We start from the raw sequence: 14,783 nt of genomic DNA on the forward strand, positions 1-14,783 counted from the left end.
CACGATGAGCTTGGTGGCGAGGCGAGAGGAGGTCGGCATCGCCGGAATTGTTAGCTCCGGCCGTCGGAGAGGATGAGGTCGTTGACGACGCTTCGGGAGGCTACGGCCCGATTCCTCTTGCCTACTGGGCAAGTCGAGCACGGTGATGACGATAGTGGCCACGGCGATGCTTGGGAAGGCTCCAGTCGGCGGCGGTAATGGTGACCGAGGTGGGTTAGGGTTTTGGTTTGGGGCGAAATGGAGCAGAGGGAGAAGAAAGTGAGCTAGGGTTCGTCCTCGAGCTTTTATATGGTGCCAGGGCGCGCGTCGTCACGCCGTCGGTCGAGGAGGAGCCGCCAACGACGAGGAGAAGAGGAGCACGCCGTCGTGTTGTCCTCCATGCGCACGAAGAGGATGAGGATGACTCCTCCCTCTGTTATTTTGGCGAAGGGGTACGTGGGTGGCCTGTTGGGCTGTGACTTGGGCCGAGTTGCTGGGCTGCTCTGCAGGCTACTGATGGGCTGCTCCGGCCAGGTGAGCCTGTTTCTACATTTTCTTTTATTTCAGTTTTCCTTTTTCTTTTTTCCATTTTGTTAATTTAAATATTGTTTTGAATTCAATCATATTTTGTAAATTTGATTGATTGAATTCAAGTAATATTCATTCCAGGCACTTCAAGATTGTTGTTGTGTATTAAGAATCTTAATATGGTACTAAAACATTGGTTTCTTAATTACTATTGGTATTTGGATTTAAATATTCCTATTGACATGAATTTTACTATCATCTTGAAAATATTCAAATTATTTTCCAATGATATTTTTCTCACTTAGTGATATGTAGGTTTTATTTGGTATTACTTTGCAAGAAACAATCTCATGGTAATATTTATTACTGGATTTCAAATAAGAAGGTGGCTTTAATGGCATGATTTCATGTGCTAAAATGTCTCTAAGGATTTGACCTCCTATTTGATTATTTTGTCACTTGAATATTATTTCATATACATAATTATGTGTTAATGAATTGGAAACTCAGCTTGAACTCCTTCCAAGTTTAGTATTAATACTATTGTTTAGTAACACCTTAAAATACCTAGAATAGGTACTATTCTCAGCATGGTTTGGTCTTGGTTGTACAGATAAGTGGTTGATCACCACTTGTGGGTTTTAACTATAGGACTTAGCATTAGGTATTTCTTATGTTTAATAATTGAAGCATAAGGATTAACTAGTGAGCAATTATAGAGTTCTAACTATATTCACCTAATGATGCATGGTTTGGAACTTAGTTGTGGTTTATAGGTTTTAGTTGTGATCACTCAAGTGATACACAAACTAGGTTTAAGACATAATTCTAGGTTATAGAGATGAAATGACACCATATTGCATGTGCTAGGGTTAATCCCCCCTAACCATGATAAGGTGGTGGCTTACTTAATATTTTATGTTCTCCCCTAGTTACTAAGATATTGAGAATTGCTTTTATCTTCTACCAATAGATTTCTATTATTATCCTTAATTTGTTATTAAAGTAACTAAAGTGGTTATGGTTCTTTTTATAGTTAACTTTGGTTATCTTACCACTCCAAGGGAAATGGTTTATAACCTAATGCTTTAGTTCAACGGTTGTCCTTTATTCTTAAATAGATAAAGTTTGGATTGATATGAATGGTCTCTCTCTCATTTGGGAATGACTTGAATAATACTCTAGGGTTCCTCTTGAAGATGATGTTGTGATCATATGGATATTTATATCCAAGGTTTGCCTCAAGGATTGTCATTGCTTCCCTAAACAAAATAGGACTCTCACCTCTCTAGGTTTGATGTATAATAATTTGGAATAGAGAAGAATTAAATTCCTTAGTTGGATCTCCTTGTCTTGTTTCCAAGATTAAGGTAGAATGAATATCATAGGGTTTATGATAAGTGCATGGATTAGTTTAAGACATGAAGAAGATAAGTGAAGAATAGTTTCTCCAATTATTGTTACTTGATTTCCAATTAAATGGATGTTCATATGTTATGGCAAGGAATATCATGTTGTGATCTTTAAAAAGATCAAGTAGTTGATCCTTCATTAATAAGTTCTTGTGTTGATGTTAATTCCATTTGATCTAACCCCTTAGATCAAATTATCCCTACCCAAAACAAGGTTTTGGCAAAGTCACATTGAGGTTTATAGCGCTTGACTTGATGATCTACTTCAATTCCACCAAGGTCAAGTGAAACTTCAGTTACTGTGACTGTTTTACTTTAAAGCGCGAAAATTCCCCAGATTTTCTATGCATGAATGCAATGCACACATCCGTTTCCTCTATTTTTGTAACCCCATTACCTGGGATATTACAACCGACCACCATGGCCACCGTCGGCAACGAGAATCGAGGCCGGTGGGGGGATCTACATGGTAAAATCTAAGAGCAAACTCTCCATGTGGGTATTCTAAAGAAGGAGTAGAAAATCTCGGTAGTACTCGTTTTCATACCCGGTATCGTGTGGAATAACTAGGAGTTATCATTTGCCTTCTTATATAACATTGAGGGCTAAGGAAAGTGATGTATTATTTTACCAGCATGGAGGGGTAAAGGAAGACTTGTCTTACAAGTGAACCGGTACGAGCAGGAAAATATATGAGACGATCATGAGGCGCGTCCAAAACCCATCTAGGGATTTGTCCCTCTCGCCGGCAATGTTGTCGATCCGCTCCGTCTGTGGTGGCTTTGGGGCCTGGAGGTGTGGTAAACCACGGCCTTTCGTCAGCGGTAATTTTCAGTTTCCCCCGTTTAGTTTGTTTTCAGTCTTCCGGATGGTGAGGCGACGGCTACATCCTAAAGTCGGGATAAGGTCCTCCGCACCATATCCTTGCTTCGATGGTGCGTCTAGCGCTGGCAGAGGGCGCATGGAGTCGTGTGTTCGACAGATCTCCTGGGATCCGGTTGGTTTTCTTGTTCGCTGGTGTGGTTTCAAATCAGTCTCTTCCAATCGACGGCTGTCAGCATTGGCGATGGTTGTTGCTCTGGTACGCTGGTCCTTCGGGATCTTATCTTGATGAATTCTAGTGTGTCTATTACAACAAGCTCTACTACGACAAGCTTTGCCTGCCTTCGGTGATGGAGAGGCGAGAACGGCGGCACCCCTTCGGTTAGTATTTGTAGTCGTCACTGGTTGATGCAATGACCTATTTTTTAGTCTCTTTGTATTGCTGGTAATAATTATTAATATATCGGTGTAATTTTTGAAAAAAAAGTTGTATCTTTATTGACGCTATATAGGCCCCCACAACTATGCCTTCTGAGCCATCTCAGCTTACTAGCTAATAAAGCTACGTCAAGTAGCGAGTTAGCTTGAATCGACTTGTTTAATAACCGAGTTCTTATTGACGCTATATAGGCCCCACAACTATGCCTTCTGAGCCATCTCAGCTTACTAGCTAATAAAGTTCTGTCAAGTAGCGAGTTAGCTTGAATCGATTCGTTTAATCGACTCGTTTAATAACCGAGTTCTTATTGACGCTATATAGACCCCACAACTATGCCTTCTAAACCTAGCTAATAAAACCCGTCAAGTAGCTGAGTTAGCTTGAATCGGACTCGTTTAATAACCGAGTTCAGATTGGAATCTCGGATCTTTGATCCGAACTCGCCAGGTTCGAGAATTACCAGGCGTAACCACAACCCACAACCCATCTTTATCTAAATTTTTGGGTCCTCGCGCCCTTCATTCTGACATACGGAGAGAAAGAGAGGGGCGGAGAGCGGGAGGCAGCGCCACGCGTACGTTCCCTGTCCAGTTCCCACCTCCTCGCTCCTGCCGAAACTCCTCGCCCGCTCGCCGGTCTTCGTCTCGTCGCCGGCGCTGACGAGGCGGCCTCGATCTTGCGTGCTGAACCCTGTTCGCTCTACGCCCCGTCGTCGGCGCTGCAGGGACGGCCTCTGCTGCAGGTAAGTAAATCCTTGTGTTATTCACTCACGGAGTCATGGTGGAGGTGACCTGCGTTAATGGCGGATTGGCGGCAATATCTCATCTGATCTGCATATTTGGGGCCTGCTTGCATGTATGCCGGCAAGAGTTAGTTTCTTCGCTATATGTTTCTCATTTGTGGTTGGCCTGGCTGGATCCATGCTGGGAATGCAATGACTTTTCTGCAGCTCAGCAGCTGGATTGATCCTTGATGTTTTTTTTTTTTAAGATTCAGAAGAACAATAGTTCGAAATGCGGTAGTTGTTAGTAGCTATTTGTGTTGGGGTCCCATTTGTGTTGTGTCTTTACGCCCCCATGAGAGCCAATACGACTCCATCTGACGATTCATGAAGAATGGTATTTCTTCTCACGACTAGTCTGTCATATGAGTCAGTGTTTTCTTTCTTGTTTCCCCTCCTGTTCATTCATGCTATGTACGAAGTTTTTATATATATGTTACACCATCTAAAATTAAGTTGTTACACCATCCTGTGTATGCTATACTGCTAGTTAATTTTTTTTGTTTGGTATGGATGTCATCATGACAGTTATTTATTTTGATTTGCTTATAATGCCAAAAATTCTATATATTATTGATAAGCTCTGATCCAGCCATTTTGCCGACCTTCTGTTTGTTGGTTCATCTTTTTTTCTTTTTTGCATTTTCAAATTCCAAGTGAAACTCTCAGTTCTACCTTGCTACTTGTTCAACATGATAATTCTTGCTCTTCTCGTTTCTAAAAAATGCTATTGGGCGAAAATGTTGCAATTCTTTTCCTTTTTAGAGCACACATTTTTTTACAACTTGCATTGCCTACTGTTTTTACAGTCACGTGCAAACCTCAGTCCACTATGTTTCAGTTTTTATTTCCATCCTTTTCATGTATGATAGCCAATCGTTTTGTATTTCCATATTTCTTTTTTTCTTGGCTAACAGGAGAGAAGGTTCAGTTTGTGGGCAGTCGTACAATTTTCTGACCGAGTAATAATTATTTTCCTTATTGGAGTCACCCCCATTATAACCGAGCTCCAGTCGGACAGAAAAAAAAAGTTGGATGAAAAAAGGACTGAGATTTCATCTTTTTTATGCAACTGAGAAATAGATTGAGTTTGAGTGGAATCCATGCTATAATTCGATTCGGTACTATGGATACCGCATTATCCCAATGGATCCCCTCTCATCACATAGACTCAGCTTATTTTTCTAGATTGAATGTAGTGGACGGCCATTCTATCAGACTTTCTTAGGCTGTCTGATCACGAATTCACATCAGCTCTCATGCAGTATTACCCACTTACCATCATTTCAGTCGTCAATCTGTTTGGGTTAATTGTTAGCATGTTTTTTTTCGAAATGGAAAAGCAATAGGGGCGGAGCTGCGGCCGGTGCTACCGGCACTGTAGCACCGGCCCAGCTGACTAGCTAACGGAAATATATACTAGATTCTGCAAAGATTATCAGGTCTGCACCAGTACTGAATTCGCAACATTGCATTCACCGTACCACTTCAGCTAAGCTAGCACCGCTCTTCCTGCTGCAATAATATAAGTTGGGGACCTGTCCTCTAGTTCTACGGAATAGGGGTTTCAGTAGGTGCCCGTTCGACTCTGTTTTTTTTTTTGGCCTTGGCCATATAAAAGCTGGTTTAGCAGCGTGAGTAGAGGACTTGGTAGAGCATACTACACATTGTGTTAAACTCTTGCTATGACAAGACTCTGAACTTATAGGCGTTGGAAAACATCAACACCATATACATGGTTTAATGTCTTTGGGAATATGAGAATTAGACGTGCAAATGTGCAATGCACGATTAAATAACGGTTGGGATACAGCTCCCCTCATAAATGACTTACTTTTGGCCTGTGTGGGCCCTTCCAGTCGCTGGTTGTGATCACTTCATAAGCACTCCCTGATGCATTCTGCTGCACTGCAGTAACCTTCAACACCTGCATAGCATCATTAACGTTTTAGTGCTGATTTTCTTCACTTTTACATGATAATCATGACAGGTTTTAAGAGCAGCATTAGTTTTGTAGTGGTTACAGTATATTCGTTGTATTGTTATTTCTGGAAGAAAAATACTATCTTAAGATTGTAGTGCACCATTACAAATCTTGAGTGGTTTTGAGGTATAATAAGTTGAAAATGAATAATGTCATCTGAAAAATAATATAAGATCGATCCTTTTTAAAGGACGTATCCAAGATGAGCAATCCATGTGAATGCTGCCATACCAAGCTGAAGTTCATAAGACAGATCAATGGAAACTTCATGCATAGCATGGTGAGCTACTTCTGTCTTTCCAGTTCAGTGGGTTGTCTGAAATCTGTCTTTAGTTTTTTCTCTGGCTCATTTTTTTTCACCCATTCCTTCTTGCTACAGGTCATACCCGAGTGGTTTGTGAAGTACTTTGGAGGAAAGATCCCGGGAACCATAAAACTAGAAGCCGCTAATGGTAACATATATGATGTTGCAGTTACTGAGAGTATGAACAGGAAAATCCTCCAGTCTGGATGGGCGGTATTTGTTGATGCCAATAAAATTGAAGAGAATTATTCCTTGATGTTTCGATACCTTGGAAATTCCCGCTTTAAGGTTACAATATTTGATTCCAACGGTAAGGAGAAATCGTTGTGCGGTGCTGGGATGAAAACTGCCTCTGATGTTAAAAGAACGAACAATCGCTATGTTGATAATTCGAGCGAATCTCGTGATGGTACTACCAAGTCATCATCAGCTGAAGGATCAGATTCAGATGGATGCCCAAAGGAAAGCTCATGCCATTATTGTGAATCAGAAAAGACAGCTGGGTTATCTTATACTTCTGAGGCATTTTCGGGTTAAGTTGTGTTCTCAAATTAAATCAGTTACCCACTTACCCTTTGTTCTCTTACTCCTAATTCTTTTTTTACCACAGAAGACAATCCATCTTTAGATGAGTCTCTGGAGATGGACGATCTTCAGATGCTCTCAAAGGATTATGTCTTATCAAGGCAATGTGATCTTACAATAGAACAGGAAGGAAAAATACATGCACTCATCGCTCAAATTCAACCTAAAATTCCGGTGCTTGTTGTACTGATGAAGAAGACCAATGTGGAACCGTCTAATCTTCTGGTATGCTAATACTACCACCTGAGTTTTGTATGAACTGCCGATTGCCTGTTGGTACATAGAATTTTGATTTTGTTTTGGAAACTCAGTGTTTTGGTTCAAGCTGCATATTCATGGCTGAATAAACAAAGGCATTTTCTTTTATTTTACACTTGAGTCATGAATGTATCGGAACCATGATGGAACAATTAGCCTTGCTGACAGTCTTAAGTACTCTATCAGATTGAACAAGTCAAACTGTATCACATTCTGTCCTTTTTGTAAATAGGTCATACGTAAGGACTATGCACTTGCGTGCTTTCCACGGGAAAGCCAAACTATCACACTCCACGTTGCTACAAAGAGCAACGATTGGCAGTGCAATTTGCACATCCGGCGTGATGGTGGGTGCAACCTACGTTGGGGCAAGTTTGTCCGTGACAATAGTGTTCAAGAAGGAGATCTCTGCCTCTTTCAACCATTAACAGATGTTAAGGAAAGTAGATTCACAGTAGCAGTCCATCTGCTTCACAGAGCGAACATTGGTCATTCCCCTAGTGGTTCAAACCACAGAAGGAGAAGCACAAAGATATCCTCGACAGCCTGTGTTAAGGAGGGACCATCCACCGATGGTATGGCAGCATGAGTCAAAGAATCCATTATCAATGATAAAATTCATGTGTTACATTTCAGTTCACGTGATCACATCCTTTCTGTCTAATTCTTTTGAAAACCTGTTCAGATGAAGACCATGGATCTTATGACATTTCTAAAGGAACTTCAGAGCCCCCCTTCATGCTACAAGGCAAAACACGTCTAACACAAGCGCAGGAGAAGAAAGTATTAGAGAAAGTCAGTGCCATTGAGTCGGAACTGCCAATTTACGTTGTGCTCATGAACAAGAGGAGCATTTGTCGCCCCTATAGGAGCCCCTACCTAGTAAGTTTAGAGAAATATTGCTTTCTGTAGCAGCCTAGAAGTTATCATTTGCAACTTCTTATTTGCGAACAGCTTCTCATTTTCATCTATATCCTTGTTTGCATACACATGCACATATCTGCATCTCTATCACTAACATCCTGCCTGCATCTGTATATAAACAGTCCTTTGCCATGCGGTATGTGTCAAGGTATCTTGAGAAGAATTACGCTGCTGGGCATCGTGCAAAGAGTGTGATCAGTTTGGTGCTTCAACGGGACGGTAAGAGCAGGACGTGGGACACAGAGTTGCGATACAGGGGTGCTTGCATGATGATCAGTAAAGGATGGGCCTCTTTCGCCCGCATGAACAGCCTACGGAAGGACGATCTCTGTCTCTTCAAGGTGATGGAGAACGAGGAGCCGCTGAAGATGATGGTCTATATCATTCGTCGTGAGAACTGTGTAGCTTGAGGCGTGGTTGCCCCCCTTGCTACACTGATTATCTAGAATCTGGAAGTGAAAAACTAGGGTGCTTATAAGGAGTTGCATAGGAAGAAATTTGTCCCTGCATGTTAACTAGAGTAACTTTGGATAATCAAGTTTGAACAGCTTATCTGCTTTCTGTGCTTTCTGTCCTTGGAACACATTTCAGTAGTTATCTCTATCAGAACTTTGTTATCTAGACTCTAGAGTTATTTTGGATGGTCTAGTTTGAACAACTTATCTAGAGTACTCATCTACTACACTATTTGTCCTTAGAGATTTTTTCAGTGGTTTATTGGTTCTTCCATCAGTTGTTATGTGTTGCTGAGGATTGAGAGGCGTATGTATTTTGCATGGGAATTTGCGTGAGCCGTGACAGGACTAGGGCTACGAAAATAAAATGAGGATTGTGCTACTGCTAAATTTTGACACACCGCACAAGTCATCAGCTGAGGGTTGTCTTTCTCCCGCGCCAACACCTGCAGGAGGAGGATCCCTGCCTCTTCAAGCTGATGAAGAATGAGGAGCCGCTGAAGATGATGGTCTACATCGAGCCGAATATATATTAAGGTAGAAGAGAAGCAAATTCAGTTACAGAGCTGTGGCAAACAGAGATGGCTGAGATAGCTGAAAAACATAAACAGCCACAAAACAAAGAGAACAAACTGTTCTCAAGAAATCTCAGACCACTTCTATCTCCAGGTCCTCAAATTATGGTTACACATTCGGCTGTCCTCCACGAACGAAGATCTTCTACGATAAGCTCGACCACCCTTCCCACCGTATTGAACTCCTGTTGGAATATCTGACCATTTCACTCCTTCCAGATCCTCCAGTGTACTAAGATGGTCAAAATCTCTCTGTAGCTCTTTGGGCGCCGTCTTCCTTGCCTTCAGCCACACGAAGATCCTCTACGATAAGCTCGACCACCCTTCCCACCGTATTGAGCTCCTGTTGGAATATCTGACCATTTCACTCCTTCCAGATCCTCCAGTGTACTAAGATGGTCAAAATCTCTCTGTAGCTCTTTGGGCGCCGTCTTCCTTGCCTTCAGCCACCAGTCTTCAGTGTTCTGATATGAATCATTAGGGGTGGGGAAACTAGCCCTTGTCCACTCCCTGAAGTTCACACAGACTTGGTTGGTGAAGCGGCAGTGGACGAACATGTGGTTGCAATTCTCGTTGGACGTTGGACGTCCAACAAGTGTTATGTGGCCATCCTCGTCGCTCCATGTTGTCCGTGTTGGATAATTAGGCACAATTTCCATGATTAATTCTAGAATATAAAACATGATGACAGCAACTACTAACATGTGAAACTCGAACATACTAGATGCATTAATCAACATGAGTAGCAGCAGCGCAAACGGTAAAGCATCCATCGCTAAACAGATCGAGATATGTTGCACGTACCGATTTGGTGGAGGTGGCGGTGGAGGTGTAGCAGATGATGTCGCAGGGATGACGGGTCGAAGTAGACAGCGTTGAAGACGACGGTAGGCAGCACCGCCCGACTTGGACGGAAGGCGACCCGTGATGAAGAGCTTGAGCAGTCGCGCAGAGCGCTTCCCAAAAACCTAATTCGCCCTCTCCCGTACAGGATCGCAAGGACGAGCGATTCCGGAGACCTGGTCTCCCGTTCGCCGATGAACGTCGGCGCGTGGGATGGAGCAGGCTACGATGGCGGCGCAAGCAGAGAGATGTGGCAAAATCCTAACTCGTGTATTAGAAGTATTTCTGCGGTAGCCGGGCAGGAGATTATATAGACTCGGGAAACCCTAGGCAACGTGGGCCATGCCACGTCGCACGCACGTTTCGAGTCGGTTACAGATAACCAACGGTCCGGGAGCGACCCGAACTGACAAACTGCGACGCGTTCGTTGTCTCGGCTCGAGGCTCAATCCACTCACCACGAGCGCGGCGCGCGTCGTGTCGAGTCGAGTCGAGACGAGCGAGCGAGGAGGAGGAGGAGCGCGCGTGAACCACTCCTATTCTTACTCACTTACTAGTGGTGGAACAACCCACCTTATAAGGTGGTCTAACTTCCTCCCAACTTTCCATGTGGGACTAAACTTCCCACCTCTTGCCACTCCCTAATGAGCTGCCACCAACTTGGGCTCAAACTCACAAGGCTGCCACTATGTGGGCTTTGAGATTTATAGGAAAATCTGAAATCTAGTATGAGCCACTAAAAATGGACCCAATATTTCAACAATAGCCAACATAAACACATTAAGGCTTGTTGCCAACCTGCCTTACATCAATTGAGAGTTGTGCATCTTCCACTACTAGGAAAAAGGTTACCGCCGGCGCACAGAATTGGCCTACCGCCGGCGCCTTCGGGTTCGCCGGCGATAACCTCGCCGGTGGTAATGGGCTATCCCTGGCGTTTTCGTATTCGCCAGCGGTAATGTGAAATTACCCCTGGCGCTTTGCCCTACTCGCCGGCGGTAATAGGGTACCACCAGCGCCTCCCTACTCGCCAGGGGTAATATGGCTTACCGCTGGCAAATCACCAATGCGCCGGTGATAAGTAAATCAGGGAACAAAAAAAATGATACATTAGAACTAAAATACTCTAACATGTCGATCCGTACATTAAAAAATTCAGGATACATTAGAACTGAAATACTATAACAAGCAGATCCCGATCATTTTATGAAAGAGCCAATGCAATGCAAACTCCAGCTATTAATACACAATATCAACTGTCCTCAAACTCAGAGCACGCTGCAATCAAACACTTGTGCTCTTGCTCGCCCAATGCGTCACCGGCCACCGGGCTCCTGCTCACCTAGCAGGTCGCCGGCCTATGCGCCTGCTCTCCTGTGCACCTGCTCGCCACCGCCCCCATGCTTCAACATGCCCGACCCCATCATCATCAGCAGTTCAGCACCTCGCCAGCAGATCGCCGTGATCGAGCTCTTGAGGCCATAGTACTCCCAAGGCAACATTGCTGGTCAAAATTCAAGTATAATTAGGAACTTTGTAATCCCAGTAACAGTGCTAACAGTATAATATACAGAGTATACGAAAATGAGTTTTCCATGCAAGGCAAAGACTCTCGGAACGAGTAATGCATACAAAAACCAGAGTGATGACACCACAAGCCTAAACATATGCCAGTGTGTAATTTACATCATCACTACTAGACCAGAAGATAGGTAACTAACTATGCACAAGTTGGAAGTAAACTGAAACGAAACTGCAACGATGAATAAGACAGAGCATGCATGTCAGAGAACTAACTATGATCATGGGCAATTAATTGAACAAAAACTGCAATGATGAATGATGAGTATTTTATGTTCCAGTGGCAAGATTCAAGACACAACTCCCAGGATATAAAGCACTATCTAGCTATGCTTTTGCCCACATTTTGTGTTCACTGGCTAAGAAAAATACAGAATTATCCCCAGTAGCAGCTCATTACTTGAGAAGGGTCTAATTGTCGAACGAACCAATGCAGTTGTGTTATAAGAAAACTTTGAGTAATGTGATTCCTTTAATGACAGTACAAACACAAATATAGCGCCAATGAAGTTGAACAATGGAAAACTAGATAAAAGAAGGTCGTATGTTGTAACTTGGAACCTGTAAGATACAAGAAGGTCGTATGGTCGTAAATTTGCTGCCTTAACATGTTATCACTAGCAATTAATTAATCAGAACATTGCCCACAGTTCCCAATTATAACAAAACTTGTGCAAGAATGCAAAACTTGTGCTGCTAGTAACAAAGGAGGAGATGGGTCTCACCAGCAGCAGGAGATACAATTCAATCACGCTTGGAGCTCGGCACTGCCCTTGGATACAACTCCCACTCCATGGCCACATAGCCTGCAGGTGATACAATTCAATCATTCAAACAAGGGGTGAAGTTGCAAGTAATACAAGTAACGTAAAACTGCTTAAATATTCTGCAACATTTCGGAGTACATACAATGCATGTGTTGTAGGCATTTAGCAAATTAAACTCAACAGGGAAATTAACCAAGTTTGAGCAATAAATGTAATGGTAACAAATCAAAGTGGTAATAAAACGAAGTTGGAGTACTAGTGTTCACTATCTGCTATAAACATGTATACAAAGAAAACTAGTAAGGAATTGAAGTAGCAGAAGAGAGTTCACCATATCGCCTTAGTAATTTCACTTGCTATGTTGTTCTCTGTTACTTCAAGAGAGTTCACCATTACTAAGGCAATATGTAGGTAAAATCTCTTGAAGTAACCAAGCATGGAGTGTGCCAAAAGCGACAAATGAAGTGATAACCAAGTTTAATGTTGCAGAAATTCTATAGTACATAAAGCTGAGTTCTACACACAAGACAACAACACATGTCCTACATAACCAAAAGCCATTTTCGTTCTAGAAGTGCTTCTGAATTTCATCTCACTTCTTGTCCAACTATGATGCTAGTTAATATTTTTGGTAAGAATTTTCTTTTGTAATCACATTTGCTCTCTTTTGTTGACTAAAGCTGGCAAGTAGTTATTCTGGCTTACATATATCTTGTCTGAATATTACATTAACTACAGTTCAATAGATAGTTACATGCTTACATGAATGAAACCAGCTAGATTGAGTAGAGCAAATGCTATTTTTGCCTGCAGCCTTACGCATCATAACTACATTAGCCAAAAACTTGGGGCCAAGATAACAGGTGAGATTCCAAAGGTTATGAGAACTAACGCAGCCTCAATACAAAAAACTGATTCGAACCATGTCAGCTGATTGGTGTCCGGACCAAATTAACCATTTGAGCACAAAAGAGGCAGTAGCATTCACATTTTCAACAATTCAGTTAATGTAAGAAATAGGCACGAACATATTACTGCCTACTGGAATGCAAACACGATGGTTTTCTAATCGTTGAAAGTACAATAACATGCCAAACAGAGGAGCTTACTGCTGAAAAAAATGATAAGAACATTGCCGTGCCCTGATGCCCTCACCTCGCGTCTGGCTCGACCTCACGGACGACCGCCTGCTCCCACGGCACCATGTCGCCGGCGGGCGTCTTCATGGCGGAGGCGTCGGTGCCTCCTCCCGCGCGGTGGGAGGCGAGGAAGGCGATGACGTCGAGCGAGCTGAGCAGCCCGACGACGGTGGCCGCGGCCGGCGCCAGCGGCGAGGCGCCCTCGCGCCAGACGGCCACGGCGGCATCGGGCGACGACGGAATGGCCGCGGCTGCCGCGGAGAGCAGCACGGACGCCGGGACGCCCGCGAGCGCCGGCTTGCCGGCCGTGAGATCGAAGGCGGCCGCGCGGACGAACATAATGTGGGCCATCCGCCCGATGATGCCACGCGCGCGGGGTGTTTTCTGCCGCCGCCGGGGCTCGGTGTGGAGCGGAGAGGGGAGAGGGAGGGGGAGGGGTTAGGGTTTCTGGGAGTGGATCGGGTGGATGGGGAGGGAGATAGCAGGCGACACCTTGAGGTCCTCTGCTAGGATTTGGCGGAAGGCGAGGGAGTGCCCTTCACCTGGGTCGCTAGAAGCCCTGCCCTCCATGGCTGGCGGCGACCTTGGAGGTGACCGGCCGGGGAGGGCCGTGGACGAGCAGCGGATGTTGCATCGTCCGGCGAGGTCGAGGTCGAGCCGGAGCCGGAGCCGGAGCCGGAGCCGTTCCGGCGTCGTGGACGCGTTGCCAGAAGGCGCGCAAGGAGGGCTCGCCGATGCGCGAATGGAGGCGGTGCGCGGAGATTGTGGGGTGGCCGAAGAGCGGCGGCGCGGGTGGGGGAGGAAATCGAGAGGAGGAAGACAGGGGGGATAGGGTCGCTGGGGTTGGTTGGGCTGGGCGCGTGCGAGGCCAAAAGGTGGTCCGCGGTGTTAGCCCCGGCGAAATTCATCTGCAGCGCCGCGGATATTTTTCAGCCCATCCAGTTCACGTTATCCCCGGCATCTTCCGTTCTTGTTCGCCGGCGGTAGAGCCCGTTACCCCCGGCGCTTCTGGATCCAAATCGCCGGCGGTAAGGCCAGGCCTAATTGGGACTCGCGGCCCATTATATTGCTGGCACCTTTGTGCCCAACTCGCCGGCGGTAATGGACGCACCCCCGGCGCCATCCTTTCAATCTCGCCGGCGGTAGGATTAGACCCCCTGGAAGGCATTACCGCCGGCATCTTCAAATCGTATTTGCCAGCGGTAAGTAGTGCGGCTATAAGCCTTTTCCTAGTAGTGTTCACATAGAAATAGTTACATAATACTCTCCTCAATTAAATCACTAGTTTGTTCTTCCCAGGTCCTAATTCACGGGATCTCCGATCAAAAAGGTTGGGTTACCACAATGGTGTAACATCAACGGGTCTCAAACCCATCTCCCTCGATGCACTTTCTATCACATTACGTG

At 44.5% G+C, this 14,783-nt stretch overlaps 1 protein-coding gene across 1 annotated transcript; it reads left to right on the forward strand.

The window, feature by feature from the left end:
• The first annotated feature begins 145 nt into the window (after positions 1–145).
• On the forward strand, positions 146–8,632 carry LOC124662359 (B3 domain-containing protein Os03g0620400-like). The gene is made up of 7 exons (XM_047200206.1): positions 146–209; positions 6,119–6,225; positions 6,325–6,781; positions 6,860–7,059; positions 7,325–7,667; positions 7,778–7,974; positions 8,139–8,632. The coding sequence occupies exons 1-7, from the start codon at positions 146–148 to the stop codon at positions 8,424–8,426; spliced, it is 1,656 nt and encodes a 551-aa protein (XP_047056162.1). The 3' UTR covers positions 8,427–8,632.
• Positions 8,633–14,783: the final 6,151 nt, after the last annotated feature.

Source organism: Lolium rigidum, chromosome 6 (genome assembly GCF_022539505.1).
Source record: "Lolium rigidum isolate FL_2022 chromosome 6, APGP_CSIRO_Lrig_0.1, whole genome shotgun sequence".
NCBI classification, from domain to species: Eukaryota; Viridiplantae; Streptophyta; class Magnoliopsida; order Poales; family Poaceae; genus Lolium; species Lolium rigidum.

Coding starts and splice junctions, on each gene's coding strand:
- LOC124662359 (XM_047200206.1), top strand. CDS start 146: ATGACGATAGTGGCCACGGCGATGCTTGGGAAGGCTCCAGTCGGCGGC. Junction 210..6,118: donor CGGCGGTAATGGTGACCGAG/GTGGGTTAGGGT, acceptor AAATAATATAAG/ATCGATCCTTTTTAAAGGAC. Junction 7,975..8,138: donor CCTATAGGAGCCCCTACCTA/GTAAGTTTAGAG, acceptor GTATATAAACAG/TCCTTTGCCATGCGGTATGT.